The following is a 23,733-nucleotide window of genomic DNA, read 5'->3' as shown; positions in this document are numbered from 1 at the left end:
TTGGTTTGGAACGTATAAAAACTTTGCACGTAATTAATCATGTGTTAATATCTGTATGTAAAATATTAATTGTAGAAAAATGTTTCTTACAAATATTTATCTAACTTATCAGTATCTTACCAATTGACATAGTGAATCAGTTTTTGTTTCATATTAAATGCAAACGAAATGGTAAACATTACTGCTAGTTTGTTATAAACAAATAGAGTATAATTAATAAAAAAATATTTTTTATTATACCATAAAAATCATATTCATTAAAAACTTCATTAAATAATAAAAATCATGTACAAAGATAACGTTGGATGTGTAATTTAAATTCAGATTTCTTACAGCTTTGTTGATAATTCATAATCATATTAGAATCTTATTTTCCATTTATTTAAAAAGAGACTGAAGAACATATTCAAATATCACGATACAGTATTACCTAGACGTCAAATGTGCAAGTGTTGTTAAACTTTAATGTGACCGTCATATTTGAATTCTAATCTTAAATCTAATATTGTAAAAAAAAAAACTAAAGGCAGTTTTCGACACGACGATCTTATCTTGTATTTTCTTTTATTTTTTTACAAGGCAGATTTGAACCGTCAGCCACAAAAAGATCGTTTAGTTTAAGCTTACACAACGTTATCGTAATCGATCACGCTGGATCTCATATAATTCGCCTACTTGACGACTAAAATGCTAATATACTCGACTAATTTGTATTTACAATATCTTAGATCAGCGGTTTGTTGAACTTTGTGCTGCTCATCCAAGAATAAAAAAATCGCAGGCCGGTAAGTTTATAGTCGCATTTACGTTAATTCGTTAGAGAAACATCGGATTTTTTCATTAAATCCGCAATTTCTGCAACGATATATATATATATATATATATATATATATATATATATATATATATATATATATTTATATATACACATATATATGTATATATGTACGTATAAGTACAATGTATTAAGTGTCGCTCATTTATGAACGAGGCAGTTACAAGGATTTAAAATTCTGGTCAGATTATTATTATCGATCGAATCATTTCTCGAAGAAAGTTTCCATTCACTTCCATTTTGTAACTAAATATACTTGTAGTTTGAATGACGTTTAATATCTTAAGTTAGAAGTGCATTTTTCACTGAATCTTTTTAGATACACCATTCGAATATCCATTGGCATGTCCGTTCGTAAGATTTCCATTACATATAGCTCCGCCTGTAACTTCTTTCTTCAATTGCTTGCTCGCTTTCATTTTTTGCAATTGTTTCTCCGCGTATGCTTGTTTACCCTGAAAAAATTGATATTATTAACGTTAATGAAAAACATTAAAGAAAAATCACATCAAGGTAATATTTAGAAAAAGTTAATATTAAAGTTAGAGTCAGTATAGGAATACTTTTGAAAAAAAGTTACCTTGGCAATGTAGGCTTTGATATAGAAATTTCCGAATAAAACGATAAATGAGATCATGTAAATGACAAGAGCATACTGCATCCAGAGTGGGAAATCGCATCCCGATCGAATGCCATTGATACCAAGGATCAAGGCAGTGGTAAATTGAATTAATTGAAGGATCGTTAAATATTTCTTCCACCAGAGATATTTAGTTACAGAGGGTCCCAATGCGGATAAACCGTAGTATGAATACATAAGGACGTGGATAAAACTGTTCACCATTGCTGGTAGGAAAGCTGAAAGATAAGAACTTTCAATTAAAAATGAATCGAGTTGAAATGACAAAAAGAATATTAAATTGCAACATTTAATACGCATATGATGTCAATAAGTATTTTTTATATTAGTGAAAACGAGTTCTTAATAATTTCTCTGACAATTTCATAATTTATAAATGTCTGAAGATATTATGATATATTTTGTACATAATTCAAGAGATGTAATTTCATATAATTGCATGAACTTTCTATGAAATTTCTGATTCATCAATTAATGCGATCAGAATTAACTTTAACTTCGAAAAAACTCATCTATTTCTTGCTATAATATAGTTCAAACTTGAGTTTCACTGCAATGCGATGAATTATTTACCAGTCATAATATAAAAACACAATATGATAACATTGCAACTATCACCAAGAAAATCAATATCTTTGTGTGTAATTAACATGGAATATGCTACATTGCAGGTGTTAGATGTATCAGCAGATTTTACATTTTTGTCGTATTTTACCGATTATATTTACATTATATTAAACAACTGAACGATTTAAAAGTAAGAAGAAAAAAAATATTTTGAACGAATAGTTGAATTAATGAGAAATATAAATAATCTTGTATTTTAAATGTTAATTTTAAATGAAAAGAAATTATCGACTGGAGTGGCTTATTCAATAAAGTAATCTATCGTGATACATCAAATACTCCAATTTGAAATTAAATTTAGTTTTTCAATTTCATATTTAATTTCGATGTTATTTTCAGTTAAAAATAATTTTCTGTTCGATTATTACAATGAGATAAAATCGTCTCTATAGAATAGATCGATCTGAAACAAATATATTTTTGTAATTCATTAGAGAGAGTTTGACGCAGATACTTACTGGATCCGCTTGGAACCCATTTAATGCCAATCCACCATAACGAAAACATAGTGGAATGATGGTAAACATGAAGGAAGCTTAATTGATTATCTTTCTTCCGCAAGATAAAGAAAAACGTATCACAGAATTCCAAAAGTTTGCTAAAGTAGTACCACCAGACTGCATGAGCGATCTAACGAAAGAAAAAGGAAGAACGAACATTAAACAAACATTTATCTTACTTTTTTAATTAATTTAAAAAAATGTATGTACCTGCAATTCATCTGGACGAGTTACGTGCCTAATTGGCTGACACACGTAACTATAACGTAACCTAGTGGAAGCTACGAATAACTACAAACGAGAAATATCACAAATTAAAACACACCGAATTGGGACTATGAGTTGATTTTTTTTTTTAATAGTGAAAATAATTTACCTGTATCGCGATATACGCGTTAAGACAGGCCATCGCGAGATTATACGGAACAAGTGCCCACGTTAACTTAAAGGCTTTTCGTTTTCTCATAATCTTTGGTCCGGCCCATACAATAAATAAGTACAACATTGTATACATCAAAGTAGGTTTCGGCGAATCGACCAGGAGCCATCCTCTCGTTCGTTCATCTGTCCAGACGCGTAGAAACGAGCACACGTTACATTACAGTTTCAGTTACAATAAAACTGAGAAATTATTTACTTTAAATCAGTAGAGGATTGTATTTTATTATCTTAGCATGGCGATTTACCGGCAAGGGACAGCGTCCAGAGGTAATAATCGTAGGCGTCATTTATTAAAGTTGTCGTGGAATTAATTAAGTTTGCCATTGCCTGAAATGAAGAATTAAGATAAAAATTGTATTGCGCGTGTGAGCAGAAAATTCTTGATTCGAAGTTTTATATAAAAGGTAAAACGAATATATAATACTATAATGTAGCGATTAGAAGCTTAGGTGTTTCAAATGCTCGTTTACCCACTCCTCTCCATTTCGTTCAAATTCATGATATATTTTTGCAAACAATTAATGTTTATTTTAACTTATAAATATATCCTGTTGCGACAATAATATTAAGAATTTTACTAATATTGGATTACACTTAGATTGATTTTAATAATAATTTAAATAATAATTTAATATTACAAATATATGATATCTGATTTTAATAACGTGCCTTTTTCCTCATTCACGACGTTGTACACAACAATTTTCTAATTCATAAATGACTTTAATTATTTAATATACAGAATACAGTATACATGAACAACAACAGTATGTGACAGTATAATTATATATATATATGTATATAAATTAATCTAGACTCTAGAATGTCCCTTATGTCCCTCACGTCATATCAACGAACGCTCACATATTGCATTGTCTTTGATTGAAGGAAATGTCCGCTTGCTATTACAATATAATTATAATTCCAACGAAGAGAAGTGAAGAAAATCCTTTTCGTTCAAAGCGTGCGCCATTATCCTACGCTCAATGATTAGCTTCCACGCGCGTTAACCGGTCATTCACTTAAACGTCGTATGTAACTTTCACGTTATAAACGGACAAACTGAACTATCACTTCAATCGTCTGCGCGAAAACACGTTTCGTTGGATCTTTCAAGCTGGTTCGATGTTTCGACAGCGATCTAGGAATGTCTACTTTCATTTGCGGTCTAACTTCACCGTGAACTTGTAGCAAGTGCAAGTGCGCGCGTGCTCCCCCTCGTATGGCAAATTTAACTTTCATGTTGTCTTAATTAAGTCACCTTGATGGAGCGTTGATCTGAATCTGTGAAATCTGTTTCTACGTTTCTTAATTAATCCATTTATTTGACTACTCGACTATTTCTTAATTGTAAAGTATGGCAGAACTATTGTTATAGGAATATTGATGTTGAATTTTTTTTTCCATGACGTGAGATTTTATCATTTTCTTTCATATTTGTGAAAACGACAAATATAAAACTGAAATAATAATAAAAATAAAATAAAAGTAGTTCGATATTTTTTGATTGACGCGTAATTAATTAATTGTAAGTAACGTTAGTAGAAATTTATTTAAGTGTACTCACATCCGTAAAATTAAATTCAATCAATTCATCTTTACTTATTTTAATTATTTCACTCTCTTTCGATCAGAAATAGTGCAAATGAAATTTATCTAAATGCTCGCGTATCCGAGAAGCATTCGAATTCAAATTCTTCGAAAACTAAGTTTTATATAAAAAGAATTCATATCACATTTCCGAGTTAGTTTTTCACACATAATCATTTTATTGTCGGCTGTATTATTTGCGGCAAGACGCCGCCACTTGGAACTACGATCATCAAATTTCAATATCACTTCACGAAATTTATACCTTCTCTTGCCAAAAGCATCTACTGTTCTCGAGCTCTACTTATTCTCAGTATAATATAGCCAATAACCAACAGGCGTTAAATTAATCGAAAAAGGAAGTTAATATTTCTTCAGCCATAATAGGTTTTTTTTTCTTATGATTAAACTACTGGAACAAATCGGCGTTTTTACATGATTCTGCTGGAAATAAATCATGATTTTTATATCAATTGTCAGTCTAACACGATGCAGCCACTATACCACTGAGTTTTTAACGTCTGGCTAAATAGACAAGTGATCTCTCGGGTGAAAGTCTCCCTTGATAAATCAATTCGTAATCTTTGGAAGCTGAGTGAAATCACGTACAAACCAGTTTCCTTGCTGTAGCAACGAAACATGCCGTGGATATCTCACAATCGATGCGTGATACATACAAGTTACTCGTTGTCGAACAATATTCTAATTTCTAAATGTAATTCACACGGGCGTCTTGTTTATCACTATTTTCTTTTTCTCTTTTCTAAATATATTTTTGCACATTGTAATTTTCTCTAAATTTTGCAATTATATTAAATTTTAATTCTTCTTGTTATGATATAATTATAATAAATATTAATAATAATAATATAATAATATATCGTTTTCTGAGTAACTATTCAAAGATTTCTAACTTGGCGTTTTACTTTTAGTACAAATTTTGGAACTTCTTTTTGTCACTAACTTGCTGTTTTATTTAATTATTTCTTTCAATTCATTAAAATTATATTTCTATTGCTATATTTTTATTAGTAATTTCTTTTAAATTTTTAATACCGACTTCGAATTTTTTTTACCGTTTCAAGCAATATTATCAAATCGACAATAATGTTCTTCCAGTTTTTGATTTATACAGATTTCTCACAAATGAATATACACCCCTATTTGAAATATACTCAAAATAGAATTTTGATCATGAATACCTGCACCGAGATTCCACTTTTGTGAAAAGATCTATGAACGTACTCGAAATATGAAAGTACTTCAAAAAAAAAAAGAAAAAAGTTTCATATAAAACTTCAGAAAAAGAATCTAGAACTCTCGCGAACGTTCTAAAAAAAAAAAAAGAAAAAAAAAAGAAAAAAAGAAAAAAAAAATCATTTAGATCACATATTCTTCACATGAATTTCACCTCCGGTTACAGTTCATTCACACTTGCACGTAAAGCTCAGTTTTCAAAGTGCGGTTGAATAGATTCCATGCACAGCAAGATTCAGAGAAACTGTCTTACCTCGTATAATCACTGATTGTCAAGAAGCTAACGACGATACTCTCGTGATCCTTGTCTTCCCGGACACACACCAAATACGTCGGATACGATTAAATACGATCAAAGGATGGACCAGCGTCGAATATACCGAGAGGCGAAATAAGTCACTAGTCAATAGTCTAATTACTCTGACGATCTACTCTCCTACGCGCAGTCGCGGCTTTGTCAAAGTAACATGACACGTTTTGATAAATTTATTGGTCGGACACCAGCTGACACCAGCGGAAGGTGCCGCTAAGGAAATCAGTGCTTCTGCTCGTTCGCACGAGCAGAGGATCGTTGTACGACGAAGTCGATCGGCAAAGTGGCAGCGCCTCGTAGCCTCTTCGCCGGTCCACTTTATAACTTTGGTGTCGTCCGTTTGGTGCCGATGTTTCTGCTGGTGGCAAGCTTAACGTTCCCGGAGGTGGTACGATTTCATCGGTACGTGAAACGTTAAACGAGGCCAGAACCCCTCCGCTGCTTCACAGGTTACATCGGATCCGTGGGGATAGATCGAGTAGAATCGGTCAAAACGATGAAGGCGCGTATCCCACCCCGCGTGATTGCTTTCCCCTCTCTACCATTGGTAGCGGATGAGGGAGATATCGTCGAAGGGAGTGCTAGCGTTCCTCGAATCCACGATGCTACGAGAAGTGGAATTTCATTACCAAAATTGAAGACATTTTTGTCTATCTTTTTTTTTTCTTTCAACACAAATCAAGACCCGAATCTTCGTTTCGGAATGAATTTATGATCGTACGAAAGCTCTAGTTTTAAGGCGCGAATCCTGCTACGGTCGTCAAATTTCTATATTTTTCAATCTTACAGTCGATTTGGCAAACAGAAAAGGATCTACAATGTTTTGAAGAGACGTTTAACATGAAACTTTTAGCCGAGAAACCATACTAATAACAATTGTTTCACATTTTGCTCAGATTTGAGGTATTTTGTAATGTTAGAAATATCTAAGTGGATTGAAAATAATCGAGAAAGCTTATATGAGTAGAAGAATGAATGCATAAAAAGAAATGACTTCATCGATCAAAATTTACACAACATTTTTAAAAAAAGTCGGACTTTGGCCACGAAATATTGCTTTCCATGGAACATTGCCGATGCTCGCTATGGTCGACAGATCGAATCAGGACCGGATGGATTCGAGAGCACTGGTTACACGACTGTTCGGTCCGTGACCTCGATTTCAAGTTGAAGGTTAGAATGTTTGGCCACCATTTTTCTTTTTGTCGTTTTTAGTTGAATGATTTGTCATCAGGTAGAAATGTTCGCAAATCAAGAGAAAGGGAAAGGAATGATGTAGAAAGGTAGGGCAAATATGTGATGTGGAAATGTAAACTTTAAGGAATATCGTGGAATAATTTTAAGTAAACACTTATGGTTTTTTGTTTTCAGGAATTAAAAATGAAATGATGTTAAAATTGTTAAAAACGACGAATTTCAATTAACAGATGACTCACAATTATTATTTGCGTTTGACATGTTTTAAAAATTTTAATTTATACTTCGCTGTGATTAAGAATATCAAATAGTATTTTTGCGATAAATATTAAATTTTTCTAGATTAAATAAACTAATCAATTCGTGCTATAGTAGGTATCTAGAAACTAACTGAAGAGATACTAATTGAAGATTGTGGTGATAGAGGAAGGTCAGATTGAAAGATCAGAGAAACAATTAAAGAATTATATTGAGCAAAACTTAATAGAATTAAACATTGATTAGGTATTGAATGGAGTAAAGTTTGGATAAAAAATCACCTTTTTTTTGAAAAAGATTGGAAATTGAATCAATTTGTTGATTCAAAGTTAGGCTGAAATTAATATTCGATTATAAATGAATTTTTATGAGGCGGAAGTGTCTACAGAAGAATGCACGGAGTTATTTTACGGCATTTTAAGAGATGTCGCGCAGACAGATGCGAGGATGTAAATATGGATCCAAGAGAAAGCGATACAAAACATAAAACTTGTCTTCGGGGCGATGGATTAAAACAGGTCAGTGGTCCTTTAACCAGAAAAGACCACTTTTCAAATATTCGGATTCAATGGTTTTTAGTCGTGTTAAAAATGTTCTTAGAACCTGCTTGAAATCGAGTGTAAATTTATTTACCCTCGATTCAAACAAAATCGCGAACTTCTTAACCAGATTTTGTAAATTTTACACATGACACAATTGTTTGATCAATGTATTACATATTTAAATACGAAATTAATTTGTCTTTTCATCTGCGATAAACAATTTAATATAAATTTCGATGTAACATTTTACATAACACAAATGTTAAATTTCAATAAACACGTTAGGCAAAAATTTTTATTTTCGCTAATTCCTGCAGATGTTCAAATTTCGAATATTCTATGTTAATTATGTTTTAAGATAATTCGTTAGATTCACAACTGTTGAATCATCCTTAGCATAAAAGTGATTGATCATACAATTTCCTATAACGAACAATTAAACCAATTGTATCGGAAATGAATTAATATATTGACTGACGTAAAGCATGTGCTTCTTTCGATAAATTAGTATATGAAAGAAAGGAAGAACCAGGTTCAGGTCATCTCGTTGAAATGTATTGACTGATTAAATTGACTGATCTGAATACTTCTGTTGGGTGTACACCATTATTGGACACTTTTGGGTGCAATATACAGTAATATTAAGTGCCTAATGTTCGTATCAACTTTTTAGTCGATTAATAATCAATTTTTCATTTTGGCAGCGTAGATACATGTGATAATTATGAGTGGATCGCGAATATTTATGCAAATTCATATTTTTCATATTTCACATAGAGGACACTAAATATATTGCTTTTCTTTTTGCACATATTTACTTTCCTCTTTGCAAATGTTTATCTAATTAAATGTTCGAGAATATACAGAACATATATAATATGCAAAGTTGTACTCAAAACCGAGTACTGTTTGTTTGTTTTCATAGAAATTTTCATAAATATCCGCAGTATATAATTATTATAAATTATTAGCATTGTAACTACGCTCGTTATTGTTAGATATTGGTTAATTGAATAAATTTATATGCCGTTTTGATGTCTTTCTTATAATTTTTTAATGGGAGATTTACGAGACGAACATCTAACATTTTCTTCTTATTTTTAATTGTAGAACATGCTGACACCGTTGCCTTGACAAAAATTGGAGGCGTAGAACGAAAAAGAGTGAACAAAAAAGAAAAAGAGTCAAAGGAATCTGACTGTAGAAGGAGAAAGCGCGGCCAGTTACTTTCGTCGATGCTACACGCGTGCTCATAGTCCTGTCTGTGCTTTTTTCTTCGCGCTTCGTCATTTTGCTTCGCTTAAACATATCTCGGTCAAGGAAATATATATACTCGATACAATTTTAACTGACTTTGCGAATTTTAGTATACGATTAAAAGAGAATTGTTTTCCTTCTTGTGGCTCTGAAATAAATAATTTTAGAGATTGAAGAAACCTCGCGCTTCTTACTTTATATATTTTCAAGGGGAATAATTTATTCGAAAGAAGGGATTTCTATTTTTACGATCATTAATCGTACGCTTTCGTAGAAAACTCAACTTGAATAACTATCAATACATCATATCGAAAACGAAACTTTTTATACTTGTACCATGCAAAAGATTTCTATCAATATTTTCGTGGAGACGATGAATAAAATACAGCATATTTGGTGAATTTTATTTTCTCAAAGTCTCTTGTAACAATTTGTATTTAAAATAATGATGTATGTATGTTATGTCTTACAACCATTCGTGGTTAATGAGAATTTACAAAAGCTACAAAAAATATGTATAAGCAAAATGAGATCAATAGAACTTAAGTCCGCCCGGAGCAAACTTTCATCCGGATTTACATCTTTCTCCCTTCCATACGCATAACGAAACAGTGAAACAGGTGTCGCTACTATTGACAATGTATAATAGTAACTATTCTCATTACCACAATGTAATAATTATCGTATACGTGCTAAACTTAACTCTTATTTTCGACAATGACGCTATTTAATCGTGTTGACTTTCTAAATTAAAAGGTGTCTCACAAAAAATAAACTCAATGCTTACTTTAATAATGCTTTGTGCAAAATATGTCAGTAATAAAAAAAAAAAATTGCAGTCTTGATAGAAATGTTCCATAAGTCGTAATATACTCTTTTGAAACAATTATCTTCATTATCAGCAATTGTGAAAGTAACGAAGTAAAGAAAAGTATTTGGAATAGAAAATAAACTGCCATAAGGACATTTAGAACAAAAAGATTAGTATTTTGTAACATGATACTAACACAGGATGGAGTAATTAATATAAAAACTTTGACCATTTTCTTTGTTTTTTGGCTCTATATGTTGTGGCTACATTGTAAATCTGATATTGCATTAGAGAAAGTTGCAATTAACAAGCTATCACGAGACCTCACTCTAAACACATTTTATAGCCGTGAAAATGTAATTAAGCTTTGCCTAATTATACATCGTACTTCCTGTGAAAAAAATACGTCTGTTAATTTTTTACTTTAAGAAAAAAAAAACAGATCTTTTTGAATGAAAATTTTTTCAAATTTGTCAATTTTCTTTTCATATTCTAATCTGTTAGATAAAAATAATCTCTAAAATGTACATTTTTAATCAGTCTTATTAATCGTTTTTTTGTAAATTATAAGGATGCAATTATAAATTGATTATGATAACCTTTTTTGTTGTTTTAAACGTATGCAGGAATGACGAGTAAAAATCTCATAATTAAAATACTATAGTTCTTGTTTGTGAAATTGAAATGATAATGCAATGTTACGCGATGTGCACGCGTTTGCATTTTTTATGGCCCATAAAATTTGCAAGCTTAGCAACTTGCTATTAAACTTGCAATACTCGATGAAAAATTTACATATTTTACATATTTATCTTTGTGCAATAATTCTGACCTTTGTGCAAAAACAAATGGCAAGTGTAGAAAACATTTTTTGAATATGTTTATCTCTTTTATGTTTAATTTTGTTTAAGAAAAAATTAAGCTTCATTCATAATCAACATTTGTAATTAATAATTTTGTTCATTATTCATAATTTTAATTTAGAAATTGAAAAGTTAGAATGCAAGATCAACAATTTTTAGTAAAAGATAGCAATCAACTGCTTAATATACATATGCACGAAGATTCATACTTCGGAAAGAGCATTTACATAGTATCAAACTTGTTTTGCACAGCGGAATCAAGTCCGAATCGACCATAATATTCTGAAATGTATATATACGTTTTTTATTATAAGACCACATAAAGATTCTTCCGGATTCTTATATTTCTTATTAAATAATAAACGAGAAAGTTGGACATAGATTCCACAGCATATTCTACATATATTCTGTGTCAACTGGTAGAATCCTCTGACACATTTTGAGTTCAAGTAATAACAGTTTCTTATACTAATAACAGTTCAATTTATACTTTTTGTTCTTCGTTATTTTTAGTTATTTAAATTACTTTTGTTATGTAGCGTGGTTGATAAATTTTTTTCGTTCTAAATTTTCAATTAGGAGATTTTGACATCAATTCTTAACATTTTTTTAGAAGGACATACATAAAGAGATTAATGAAATATTCTGTGTGCTTCTTTGTTTAAAAATTTGTATCTTAATTAGATGAACAATCGATGCATATCTTCTAAAAATATTTTTTTTTCTTTAAAAACATATTTTAGCTCGTTAAAAATTATTTGATACATGCAAAATTTGTATTATTTTCGCCATTCTCAGTTCACATGATTCATAAAGTTAAGTAGAGAGTTAAGTTTGCGCAGACAGCTAGTTAATCGCTGGAAGATGTATAACGAGATAATATATCAGAGATAAGTATGTAGATACTGTTTATCATATGAACGAGAAATAATAATTCTGTTTTCTATGCTAGAATAACACGTGTACTTAACTCAGGGTCAGAACTGCACATAAAAATGTTATATGGTCATTTTATGTTATATAGTGTTAATGTTAATCATTATTCGCCCCCTTTAATTTAATATTGTCCATTATTAAAATTTATCACCTTGTAATATAAGATATAATATTTATTGTTTAATTGCGTAAAATTGTGATTTAAAGGCATACATTATATATATTTTACATTTTAAAATATACATATATGTATAATATTTTGGGAAAAAGTCTTTTATATGAATAATTAACTTAAATACATATTCTTTGTTATAAATTATAAATCTACTTAGAAACCTAAATTAGTTAAATGTAATGAAGTCATGTGCACATTATTATAATTTTCCTATTATGAGTTAAGTTGCTAATTTACTATCATAAGTCAGATTTTTACTTATTAGAATAATGAATTACAATACCATTCAGTGCCCTTTTAGTAAAGGCTGAATCATAGCTAAAGTATATTTTAAATGTAATGAAGTCATGTGCACATTATTATAATTTTCCTATTATGAGTTAAGTTGCTAATTTACTATCATAAGTCAGATTTTTACTTATTAGAATAATGAATTACAATACCATTCAGTGCCCTTTTAGTAAAGGCTGAACCATAGCTAAATTATATTTTATTCTGTATCTTTCTTATGCCTTATATGATTTAAGCATATAATTTTTAAAATTTGGTTAATTTAACAATTTCATTATTCTCCTTTTGATAATTATTAAATAAATTCGATGATCAATCGATTATGTTAGACGTCAATAGCAGAATTATATAAATTGATTATTCCCATAGTATGTCACGTCACACATAAATAATGTCTAATGTCTGAAAGTTATGATACACCGTGAGAATGAGACCTAATGCTAAACACCTATTGGCACACTTTGGATGCCCATATCACGGAAACGAATATTGCGGAATGTGTGAAGTTCCAACGAGTTAATATTTAACTGTATTCGTTAAACATTTGTCGTCTGTTCTGAGAATCGTAAATATTTCATTGTTTAAAAATCGTCATCGCCTTGTCGTTATCGGTATTACAAAATACAATGTTTACGCATAGTTTACTAATTTTATGATCTATTAATAAACAGTTTTTTGAGACAAGAAAAGAAACCAATGTTTATGCATAGTTTACCAATTTTATGATCTATTAATAAAGTTTCTTGAGACAAGAAGAGAAATCTAAAAAAATTCTAGGTATTAAATATTAAATTATAAGTATTAAAGCTTACATTTGTTGGAAGACTGAAAAATTTTGCTTCACGCAATATTTTACATTATAAAATTCATAATGGTGTAAAAAATTTTCAAAATTTAGTCGCGTATTTCGTTTCTCAAAGGTATCAACTCCGTTTCATAATTAATTGAAATATATATATAAAAAAAAAATGCAGTTTCATTTTGTATTGTATAAATACCAGGACTATTCTAGAGATATGTGGACACATGTATACAGTAAAAGAATTTTTACAAATCTAATTTTATATCCGATGACGTGTATAAAACACGTAGAGCCTACTGTATGAATCTATTACGTGTACTGTAGACTAATTTCACTGCTAGTAGTAAAAAACTATGTACATGCGTTGTAAGTATCGCGGCGGTGACAGATAATCTTGGTGTATACTACTTATAGAAATGTGAAATAGATTTTTAAAAATACTCCTACATCTTCAGATCACAGTCTGGTGTATATTTCTAAATTATTCCTGTTGGTACAAAATATGATATTCTGATTTCAAAAAACTCGAGTTTACTTGCCTATAGTAACTAATTGTAAGTGTAATTCAACAAAGAATAGAATAATATAGTATAGTATGGTATAGTAATAGTATAACAGTGTAGTATATATAGTAATATTAATAATAATAGTATTATAGAATAGTATAGAATAATATAGTATAGTATAGTATATATAGTATAGTAATACTATAACAGTGTAGTATATATAGTAATAGTAATAGTATTATAGAATAGTATAGTAATAGTAATAGTAATATAGAATTAGAATAATATAGTAATAGTAATAGTAATATAGAATTAGAATAGTATAGAATAGTATATTTTCTAAAATCCAGATGGTCTTCAAAGTTATGTTCCAACAAGAATATACGAAAGATATAGCTGTGGTCAATATACATACTTTTAACGTAATGACGGAAGTATAAAACGCTTCCTGCAATGATTACATCCAAATCGAAATACGAAGGAGAAAGAGAGATTATATATTTATTGATTTTTTTTAAATACTCCCTTTCACAACTCATTTGTGGCTGGTTAAAAAGTGCGCACTTTTCTTAAATACACACTTTCTCACGCATTCTTTGCAAGCATACGCACATACAGCTACTTTCCTAACGCAAAACAAGACTATACATACGCAACCTAACCGTAAACAAAGAAATTATGAACGAAACTCGTTCTTTTTTCAGCAGAAAAAGAATCTTATCTTTTATTTCCCTTAAAATTAGAGATATTAAGAGAAGATATTTATAAACAATTAAATTTCGTTATATTGTTCATAAATTCATCTCAAGTGTAACATTTCTGTTACAATTTGTCTGTAATGGAGAAACAAAATTTTTTTAATAAATCGTCATTAATTGGAGGATAATTTTTGATTTGATCTAAATAATTGAATCAGTGAAATTGCTTTCCAGACTCTTGCTATAGTCAATTGCTGGCAAACTGTTGGTCAAAACGAAGGGAAAAGTTGTTAGATAGAGAGTGGTCCCACCATTTCCTTTCTCCTGAGACTAGACGGCTATTTATATATCAGTCGAAATCATCGCCATTCCCTGAATCGTTGCAGCCGTGAAACCGTTTTCGTTATCGTTCATCATCAGAGTCAGGAAACTGATATCACTGATAATGAAAGACTCTTCGTACTTCGATCGAGAACTGATCAACAAATACGAGAAATTAGTAAACAATTAAAAGAGGAAAATGAAAAAAAAAAAAAAAGGCAAAAGTAGAAAGAAATAATAAGATAATACACGTTGAAATCAACTTGATTTCTAAATTATGGGTTGTTGGAACACTAATTTTTTGTTCATTATGACCAATTAGTGATGTGTTAATGTCGCGATTGACTTGTAATTTCTTTTAAATATAACGTTAAAGAATTGAAAAGTCTTTTTATCATTTTGCCACAATGTACAAAAAGGTTTCACTCTGTGAAAACACTGTCTGGCCTGATACGGATTTCTCTACTAACACAGTTCCCTTACATCGACTAGACACTTTACAGTGTCAAGTGCATTTTCTATCTTAAAAATGATACGACATTCTACAAGGGATCTGGATGAACAAATCAAATTGGAAAACAATCTCCTGTGATATTCAACTTGTTCATCACCTTAAAAGGTGAGAGGTGATTGATCTTGTACTACGTGGATTTAACAAGTCTCACTTTGAAAGCAATTCTTGCTTTTCAATATCCCGTTCTTCACTAACTTTCATTTATAATTGTTACGACGCACTATTCCTTTCCTAAATGTTTCTTTTCTTCCCAAGTGTTCTTTGAAATTTATATATCCTGGAAATTTTCTTGTAAACTAATGTAAACCTTAAGATTATGGGAATTATTCTCATTAAATTAATTTATTTTTCCAGTCGAGTCAAGATTCATTCCATTGGGAACGTTCAGGAAAATATAGAAAATATAGAAAATATATTTATATATTTATATTATATAGAAAATATAGGAAATATATCATATAGAAAGTATAATTATATATTTATATTATATTCAAATTATAGAAAATATATCATATAGAAAATATAATTATATATTTATATTATATAGAAAATATAGAAAACTCTAGCGTTTTTATCTCATTCCTGAAAATAATCAAGAGGAGAAGCAAACATTTCGTGGGAAATTCAAGTTTACAACTGAAGTTAGTTTAGTTTATAAACTGGTCTAGACAGGAAGCTGGCAACGAGTCACATTTTTATCGCAACCAATACCAAATGTCAGTGTACATGTCGATATGGACAATTTGACCAACATGTTCCTGACGCGTAACTTGATCGAGGAGGTTGATTCGCACTTTCTTCTGTACCGGTTGCTTGAACTTGCGATCACCTCACTTTCGAGGTCAATGTCTAGACTTGAGAGAATATACGACGATTAATAATAACGAGGATTTTCATGTTAATATTTATTTTTACGCTATTTATATTCAACAACTGCGGAGAAGCAACGATAATTTTACTAGTTTAATTAATAATTTAAGCATAGTTCTTCATTTCAAATTCATTGACTTCATAATACAATAGAAATTTATGTTACACAGAAAAGCAAATTTTATTTTCTCAGATCTGAATGATTTAAGCAAAAATCTTAATTTTGAATATTTCCTTGAAATTAATAGGCTGTTTCCCCCTTTGTTGTTTTGATTTTCTCTTATGTTCTAATCGTACGAAACAATCATGTATCATTTTATATCTCGCTTTGTATCTTTCTATATTATTTTGGATGTCTTTCAGTGAAGGTTACTCTAATCAGCGGAAAAGCTATAACATTTAAACATTGGAAATTATATCATTCTGAAATTTCAGTTTAAAGCTTCTCTTTCTTTCGCGGGTAAAATAATAAAAAAATGTACATTGCAGTAAACAATATATTAAAGTATAGTACGTAAAACGATGTATTATTTTTTGATTTCGGTATTTTTCAATTATCATCACTTAACGTACTTTCATTTTCCTAATCGCAGAGTTTTAATCTTACATTTTTTAAAAAATTCTTTATTCTTGAATAGATATACCTTCGGAATAAAATTCTTTCCGCACACATTTCCTTAATCAAGATTACCGATAGAAAGTAACAAAAACAATAGATTGCTACCGGTTACTTGCCAGTGAACATGTAATCAGTCAGCTATTATGCTTTTCTTTCCGATCGAAGCATCTTTTTCTATCTGTCGATTTCACCGTAGGCTGATTTGCATTTCTAGCTGTGAATTTATCTATTAAGACTGAAGAAGCAGCGAAAGTGAAATCTCCCCGGCGCAATAAGCACGGAGAGATACCTCACGCATCTAATTCGAAACGCGATTTGTGTAACTTTGCAGATTATGTTTTCCAGCCGAGCGACTGGACAACGAAAGTTACTTAGAAAAAAAGAAGAAAAAAAAAAAGCAGTTGTTCGATGCGAGTGTTGTTTGCAACTAACTTATGTATATACAATTAACAGCGACTAATTTATGTACACGCTATTTGATTCAGGAGAAAAGATGAAATTGAAATTATAAAATATTGTTAAGCGACAACTAATTAAAAATAATGCGTAATCAAACAGTGTTTATAAGAATCAAATGTATTTGTATAACTTTTAGGTTTTACTAGAGAAAAAAATAATATTTATAATGTCAGTTTACGCGCAGTGACATTTTTTTCCCAAGGTTACCAGAAAAATGAAACGGAACGAATTGCAGTTATATAAATGTTTAATTCTTGTTCCATGTTTCAAGTGTAGAATTTGAATCCATACATTCGATATCCAGCAGTCAATGAATAATGCTTATCGCATGAATATACTACGTATTTTAAACTATCATATACCGTATGTTCTTATCTATAACATCTTGTCATCTCATCATGAGGCTATTATATGTTATGCTTGCAGACTTATTAGTTATTAAAAAGAATAATATATTGAGAATTAAGAAATCATCGGAATCGGGGATGGATCCTTTTTTTTATTTTATTTCGATAAAAATTCATTTTGTCAAAATAATTTTTCCCATCAATCAAACATGTCAGGTTTCCTTGTAACATTAAATACCAAGGTTTGTTCGAAATGAAACATATGCCTGATATTATATATCGCTGAAGTAAACAGAATTGCGCGGTCGTATTTTAAGTAGGTCTCGAGTGACTCAGCTTTCATTATACCACGATTGAATCCAGACTTTATTACATTTTTTTTCGATCAAAAATAAATTGTGAATAACTAAGCATAGCTAAATGCAGCTAACTTGCTTCTAAGAAATAAAATAATTATATTTAGCTATCGTTACCTTTCAAGAAAAGCGTATATATTACACAAAATAATTAATTAGGTTCATTCCCATTCTCTTAGTCTTACACAATGATCCCTTCGTTTGGATTTCACGTATTTCAATGCGTCGGAAGTCAAATTTCAAATTGGAGAGAATCGAAGTGAATATATTTCAAATTTACTTGCCCTTGTTAACCTTTTCTTTAATTTTAAAAGCGTAGATAGCTTTTGATCGATGAATTGATCTGGTTTAACAGGTTGCCATCTAAGATATTTACATATTATACTAACGATAAGAATAATCATGTACCAATTACACGGTTCGTTGTATGCAACCATACATGCCTAACTTACAATCATTTCGATCAGTACCTTCCTTCCACCCTGCGCTGACCGACCTTTCTTTCAGTACATCATGTACACACATCGTCAGAAACATTCTCCTTTCTATTTAACCATCAGAGAAAATTACTCACCGTCCTTTCTTTAAATTACCATAGGACTCATGTCAGGAACTGGGACACCGGTGATGGTTTCGTGTTAAGGACCTCGCAGACGCACGAACATCGTTGTTGTCTTCAAATCTTCACTGTCTCGTCGTTTCGCTCTTCATAAATAAGTCCCGAAATTTAACAAAGGAACTCACGCAATACGTACACCGTGCGCATCTATTGATCAAGCTTTAGTATGCAACATCGATAGAAAAACACTGTGCACAATTTCATCGATACATCTCGAGGGAAACACGATGATAGATGTTTCAAGTTCCTCGAGCATGGACGGTGCAGGCGCCGGCCGGCCGCCATCATAGAAATCAATACAACCGCTAAGGGGAGCTCACGTCGTATGGGAATTTAGGGTGAATGTAGGTTAGCCTATGGATTACAACGGACACGGTTGAAATTAACACGTTTCACATTTTAAAATTAAAATCACGTCCCGATAGGTATATATAGTTATTGAACGTACAAAGCAGAAAACGCACAAAATTGACGGGCTTGAAAGTCCGCGTAAGTATAGAAATTCGTACAATAAACAAGGCTGTCGTACGCTTCTTATTTCTGATTTCTTATTGCGTACGCTCTTCATTTGTTTACTCGTAAACGTTATCATGTAGAGTATACTGTCTATATGTTAAAACTTAACGAATGAGAGTTTCGTGCAAACGATCGAGATTCTAACGTAGATAATTGAAATTCTATCGTAGACTTTTTTGTAATAATTGCGTCGTTTTTAATCGTTAAAACAGTTGATGGTAATAATGACAACCAACAAATGCGTCTTTTGTAAGAATATACGCGGAAAAACAGAGAACTAACAGTTTCGAGAGATGTTCTGCCGATTTTTCCATTACTTCTTTCTCTTGAAAGAGTAAAAGCTTTATTCTTTTCTTCTTGAGCATTTTCGAGAAAAATAAAATTTGATACTTACATATATATATATATAGCACGATATACACACATATCTATTTAGCAGTTTTATTGCTAATATATATGTAGTCACAATATATATTACAAAGTTTCATCTTCATTAAGATTAAAACATAATAGTTTAGAATAGATTCTCGAATAGATTTACAAATTTCTTTTTGTATATATTTTGAATTGGATTCTGGATTTATTAATACTGTTCTAATTGATGATGATCCTTGAACTTTATTACATTTATATTATATACTAAAGTGCTTTTTAAGGTAAGTACTTCATTTATTTGTTGTATAATTACCTAAATTTTTTAAATCGATAATTTAATACGTTTCGTGCCATCTATATATATATATACCGATAATATTTTTGTTTTGAGTTATGTAATATTGTCATAATAGCAGTTAGCGATAAGTACATGTTCCTTGAATAGAAATTTGCGTGAAAGTGGTATAACAGAGAACGTGTTTGTAATTGTTTTCAAATTATTTGAATTACAAAAAATTATACGGTAGCGATTGCTTCTGGATCTGTTCTCACAATAAGTAGCTATTACGGTAGACCAACTAATTTAATGGTGCGTTTACACCAAACGCACGAATGCTCGTTTGCCGATTTCGTGCTTGTATTCATATCGTTGTGTTCGTTAAAATGGTGTTGGTGTAATAAATGAGTGCCTATTTGTCGAACTAGGGAAGGTGAATAAAGCATTCGTTTGTTTGGTACAGGAACGATTTGATGATAAAATGTTCATATCATTTTTTATAACAATTTGATTTTTTATAACAATGATACTTCAAACATAGCAATTTATCTATCTCTTATATTTTTTAATAATATTATATATACCACATAATGTTACATATTGTCATTCATATTGTTCAAAACTTTGTCCAAAAAGAATTTTTACAATTGAAAAATAAGTTAAATGATTCTAAATCATTATTATGTTAAATTTCATTAACAGTCATCTTCAAATGTACAAATTCTTCCACGAAAATTGATTTCATGCATACACGTGCAATTTGTTCATGAATTATAAGATGAAAATTTTACAAAATTTAAAATTACATATTTACTTACTAAATCGTTCTTACTAAGCTCGCATAAAAATGTAAGGAGATCCATTTCCTGTGAAGAATATCCACGTAAGTTTTAGTAGATATGGGAGTGCGAGGTTTAAAAGCGAAAGTAAGCTTGTGTTCGACAAATAATTGTTCGTAAATATTCGCTCGCAAAAATTATACATATCCGCTTCCTGACTCGTCATCATTTTAAACTTTTTTTTTCCTATTTCAGTTCTGATTATTCGACACGAATATATAATAATTATGTAGTTCATTGAAAAGAACCATACTTATCCTGCGGGAAACTTGTGAATGTAAAGGAATTCAATGACACAGAAAAAACACGATGGCAATCATGATAAAACCAGGAAGTAAGAAGGAAAATCCAACATTATTCAAAAATATAATTGACTTTACTCTTAAAGTACAAATGTTAAATTAAAATGTTTATGTTTTGGAGAAACTTACTGCACGAATCAAACGAATGAAATTCTCACTGTTAAAAGAAGAACACTTAAATTTCTCCAAAGATGATAAAAATGCTGATACCTCAATGTAAAACATATTCACATTTTCACGAAATAAAACAATTCGAATACTGAGAACGTTGGAACGTTGAAAAGCGATCCAGATCGATAAAAGTCATTGACTCGAGCACGGATTTATATGTAATAGGAGAAGCTAACGTTTTGTACGAAAAAAAAAAAAAAATTAAAGATTACGTTACGCTTTCTTGAACGTAATGTACGTATGCAGAAGGTTGTTGTATATGGATAACTATTGTATGCAGTTGCATTAGATGCTTCTAATAAGATTTTATTCGTCTTCCATTGAATTGTATTCCGTTTCGATTGAATTGTATTCTGTTTCCTAACAAAGGAAAATGTACACAGTCGAAAACTCGCAAATTTGCTAATTCAAGAATAATCGAATTATTCTAGCTAACTGCTTTGAACGGTGTACTCTGTATATTGAGCATGAAAATGAAATTTAATAGATGCAACGCATGCACAGGTAAATGGTATTACCGATTTCAGTAAAAATTACGTATTATGAGAAGAATTCGATTCGAAACTGTTTCTCAAAACGAGCCGAGTTTCACTGATCCTTTCTTGTTCACAAACCGAGGAAAGATCATAATTCATCATTCTTCACAGCTTGTAATTAACGATGTACAGGTACAAAAAAAAAGTAACCCAATCAAATTGTTGTCTTGAAAACTGATCTGCCACTAAAATAAAGTATACTACGATTAAAGTATACATATGCTATGATTAAAGTTGAAAATACAGAAAATTTATGGAGGAGGAATTATCGCAATTTATATATATATATAATTAGGAGAGAGTATAAATTATTATTTCTATTCTTCTTTCATTACAATTTATATGAGTTATATGAGTCAATTTTTTTTTCGTAATGTGTAACTGAAGAAAAGATATTTAAAATTATCGAATTGATCGAACTATCCAATTTTCGAATATTTTAACTCTGTACTTTCAAAGTAATACTGGGGAAAAGAAAGTATACACCTGCCCAACAAAATATAGCAGTGGCAATAATCGCGTAAAGTAAACGGTTTTTTCGTTTGAATAAAACAATAAACATCCTATTACATCGACGTCTTACAAAATATTACAAAATCTGAACGCCGAAGCGTTCAAATATAAAAGAAATGGAGCGCTCCCTTTAATTAATAGCGACAGCAGACACCACGCGAAAACATTCTGTAAATTATTATCTGCAAAACAGAAGAAACTATATAGTAGCTATCTTTTTGCGAGTCAACGAGATTTCACCACGGTCGTGTTTTACCGACAAACTAATGGGTTTCCGGTTTCTGTGAGCACTAGGTATGTATAAAAATTTGAACGCCAGCTGACGGCGTTGATACTTCCACGAAGGTGTTCAAACGTGTGGCATGTACGTTTAAAGCGAGACGCATAAATGGGACAAGCTTAACGGCCACACAATCATGGACCATAACTTTCTAACCATCGTTGAGCCTTTTTGTCGGGCAACTTATGTTAGTCGCCGTTCTTCCGCCTACGCTATTGCTTAAAATATGTTTCTACGTGGAAATTCATTGTCATTCTAGCACGGGTTTGATTTAGATCAAGTATGATGTTTGAAGAGGTTTGTATGTGTGATTTTGGCACAGCTGCTATTTAACAAGTGTCATTTAATTTGATTGGTATAAATGGTGATACTTTTGAAGTTTTTAGATATCTATAGATTTATATGGATCGTTTGGGTTCGCAGTTATTGAATTTTAGACACGCACGTTCTAAACTGGACTTGAAGATATTTTAAGTTCTGCAAATTTATGGCAGAAATGCCAGCGGTGTCTTTCTAAATTTGAAGAAATCTGTAAAATAAACAATTATTCTTTCAAATTAATGTATAAATATTTAAATTTCTAAATTTCTAAATTGCTTCAAGATGATTAACGTTATGATTATTTCGTTCTACAAACTCACAGTCAATTTGATTAAATTTTCTCAGTTGAAGTCACTAAAGATAATAAACTCTCTACGTACTTACATATATACTTAACACATATTTTCTATGTGAGAGATATAAGAAAGCAGTTCTGATGGATGATCCTTATAAATTTTGCAGAATAATGTTAGTAACTCATTTTTTTAATAATAAATTCCAACGTATTGGATAGCGAAATTGTTTACAAATTTACTGGAAATTTATTCATTTAAATTTATTCTCAATGCAGTCAATTTTTAACAGTTTGACAAATATGTAATAATTCACTGCATTCTCATATCTTCAATTCGAATTGATATCGTATCAATGTAATATCATCTTATTGTTAATAAGAAATCAATAATTAGTAGTAATCAATAAGAAAAAAGGAATCATTCTCTTTACGTGTAAAATACCAAAGAAATAATAAAACGAAGTAACGAATTGAAAAAAATCATGAAATTGAAAAAAAACAATTTCTTAACTAATTAGAGTCGGCGAGAAGGATTATAATTGTGGGGCGAATGACTTAATATTATGTTACCTATGAAGGTTCCGCGGAAAGAAAACTTTCAACATCAATCAATATAATAATGTTCTTTAGATACAGCAGAAATGATCGATGATTTTCGTTTATC

At 30.5% G+C, this 23,733-nt stretch overlaps 1 protein-coding gene across 3 annotated transcripts; it reads right to left on the bottom strand.

Moving 5' to 3' along the window:
- Nucleotides 1-530: 530 nt before the first annotated feature.
- LOC122535165 (elongation of very long chain fatty acids protein 4-like) lies at nucleotides 531-18,936 on the bottom strand. Of its 3 annotated transcripts, none has more exons than XM_043666434.1 (7): nucleotides 18,600-18,936; nucleotides 3,289-3,370; nucleotides 2,979-3,166; nucleotides 2,813-2,893; nucleotides 2,561-2,732; nucleotides 1,416-1,693; nucleotides 531-1,290 (listed from the first exon to the last, which is right to left on the bottom strand). In XM_043666434.1, exons 2-7 carry the CDS (start codon nucleotides 3,365-3,367, stop codon nucleotides 1,138-1,140), a joined length of 951 nt encoding a protein of 316 aa, XP_043522369.1. In that variant the 5' UTR covers nucleotides 3,368-3,370; nucleotides 18,600-18,936; the 3' UTR covers nucleotides 531-1,137. The 3 variants fall into 3 exon arrangements, with proteins under 3 accessions (XP_043522369.1, XP_043522370.1, XP_043522368.1); XM_043666435.1 differs by lacking the exon at nucleotides 18,600-18,936 and adding an exon at nucleotides 6,144-6,605; XM_043666433.1 differs by lacking the exon at nucleotides 18,600-18,936 and adding an exon at nucleotides 3,908-4,205.
- Between the last annotated feature and the right edge of the window lie 4,797 nt (nucleotides 18,937-23,733).

This window comes from Frieseomelitta varia, unplaced genomic scaffold (genome assembly GCF_011392965.1).
Source record: "Frieseomelitta varia isolate USP_RPSP 00005682 unplaced genomic scaffold, Fvar_1.2 scaffold_68, whole genome shotgun sequence".
Classification (NCBI taxonomy): domain Eukaryota; kingdom Metazoa; phylum Arthropoda; class Insecta; order Hymenoptera; family Apidae; genus Frieseomelitta; species Frieseomelitta varia.
Note: the sequence above shows the minus strand (reverse complement) of the source record. Positions and strands in the feature narration are given on the sequence as shown.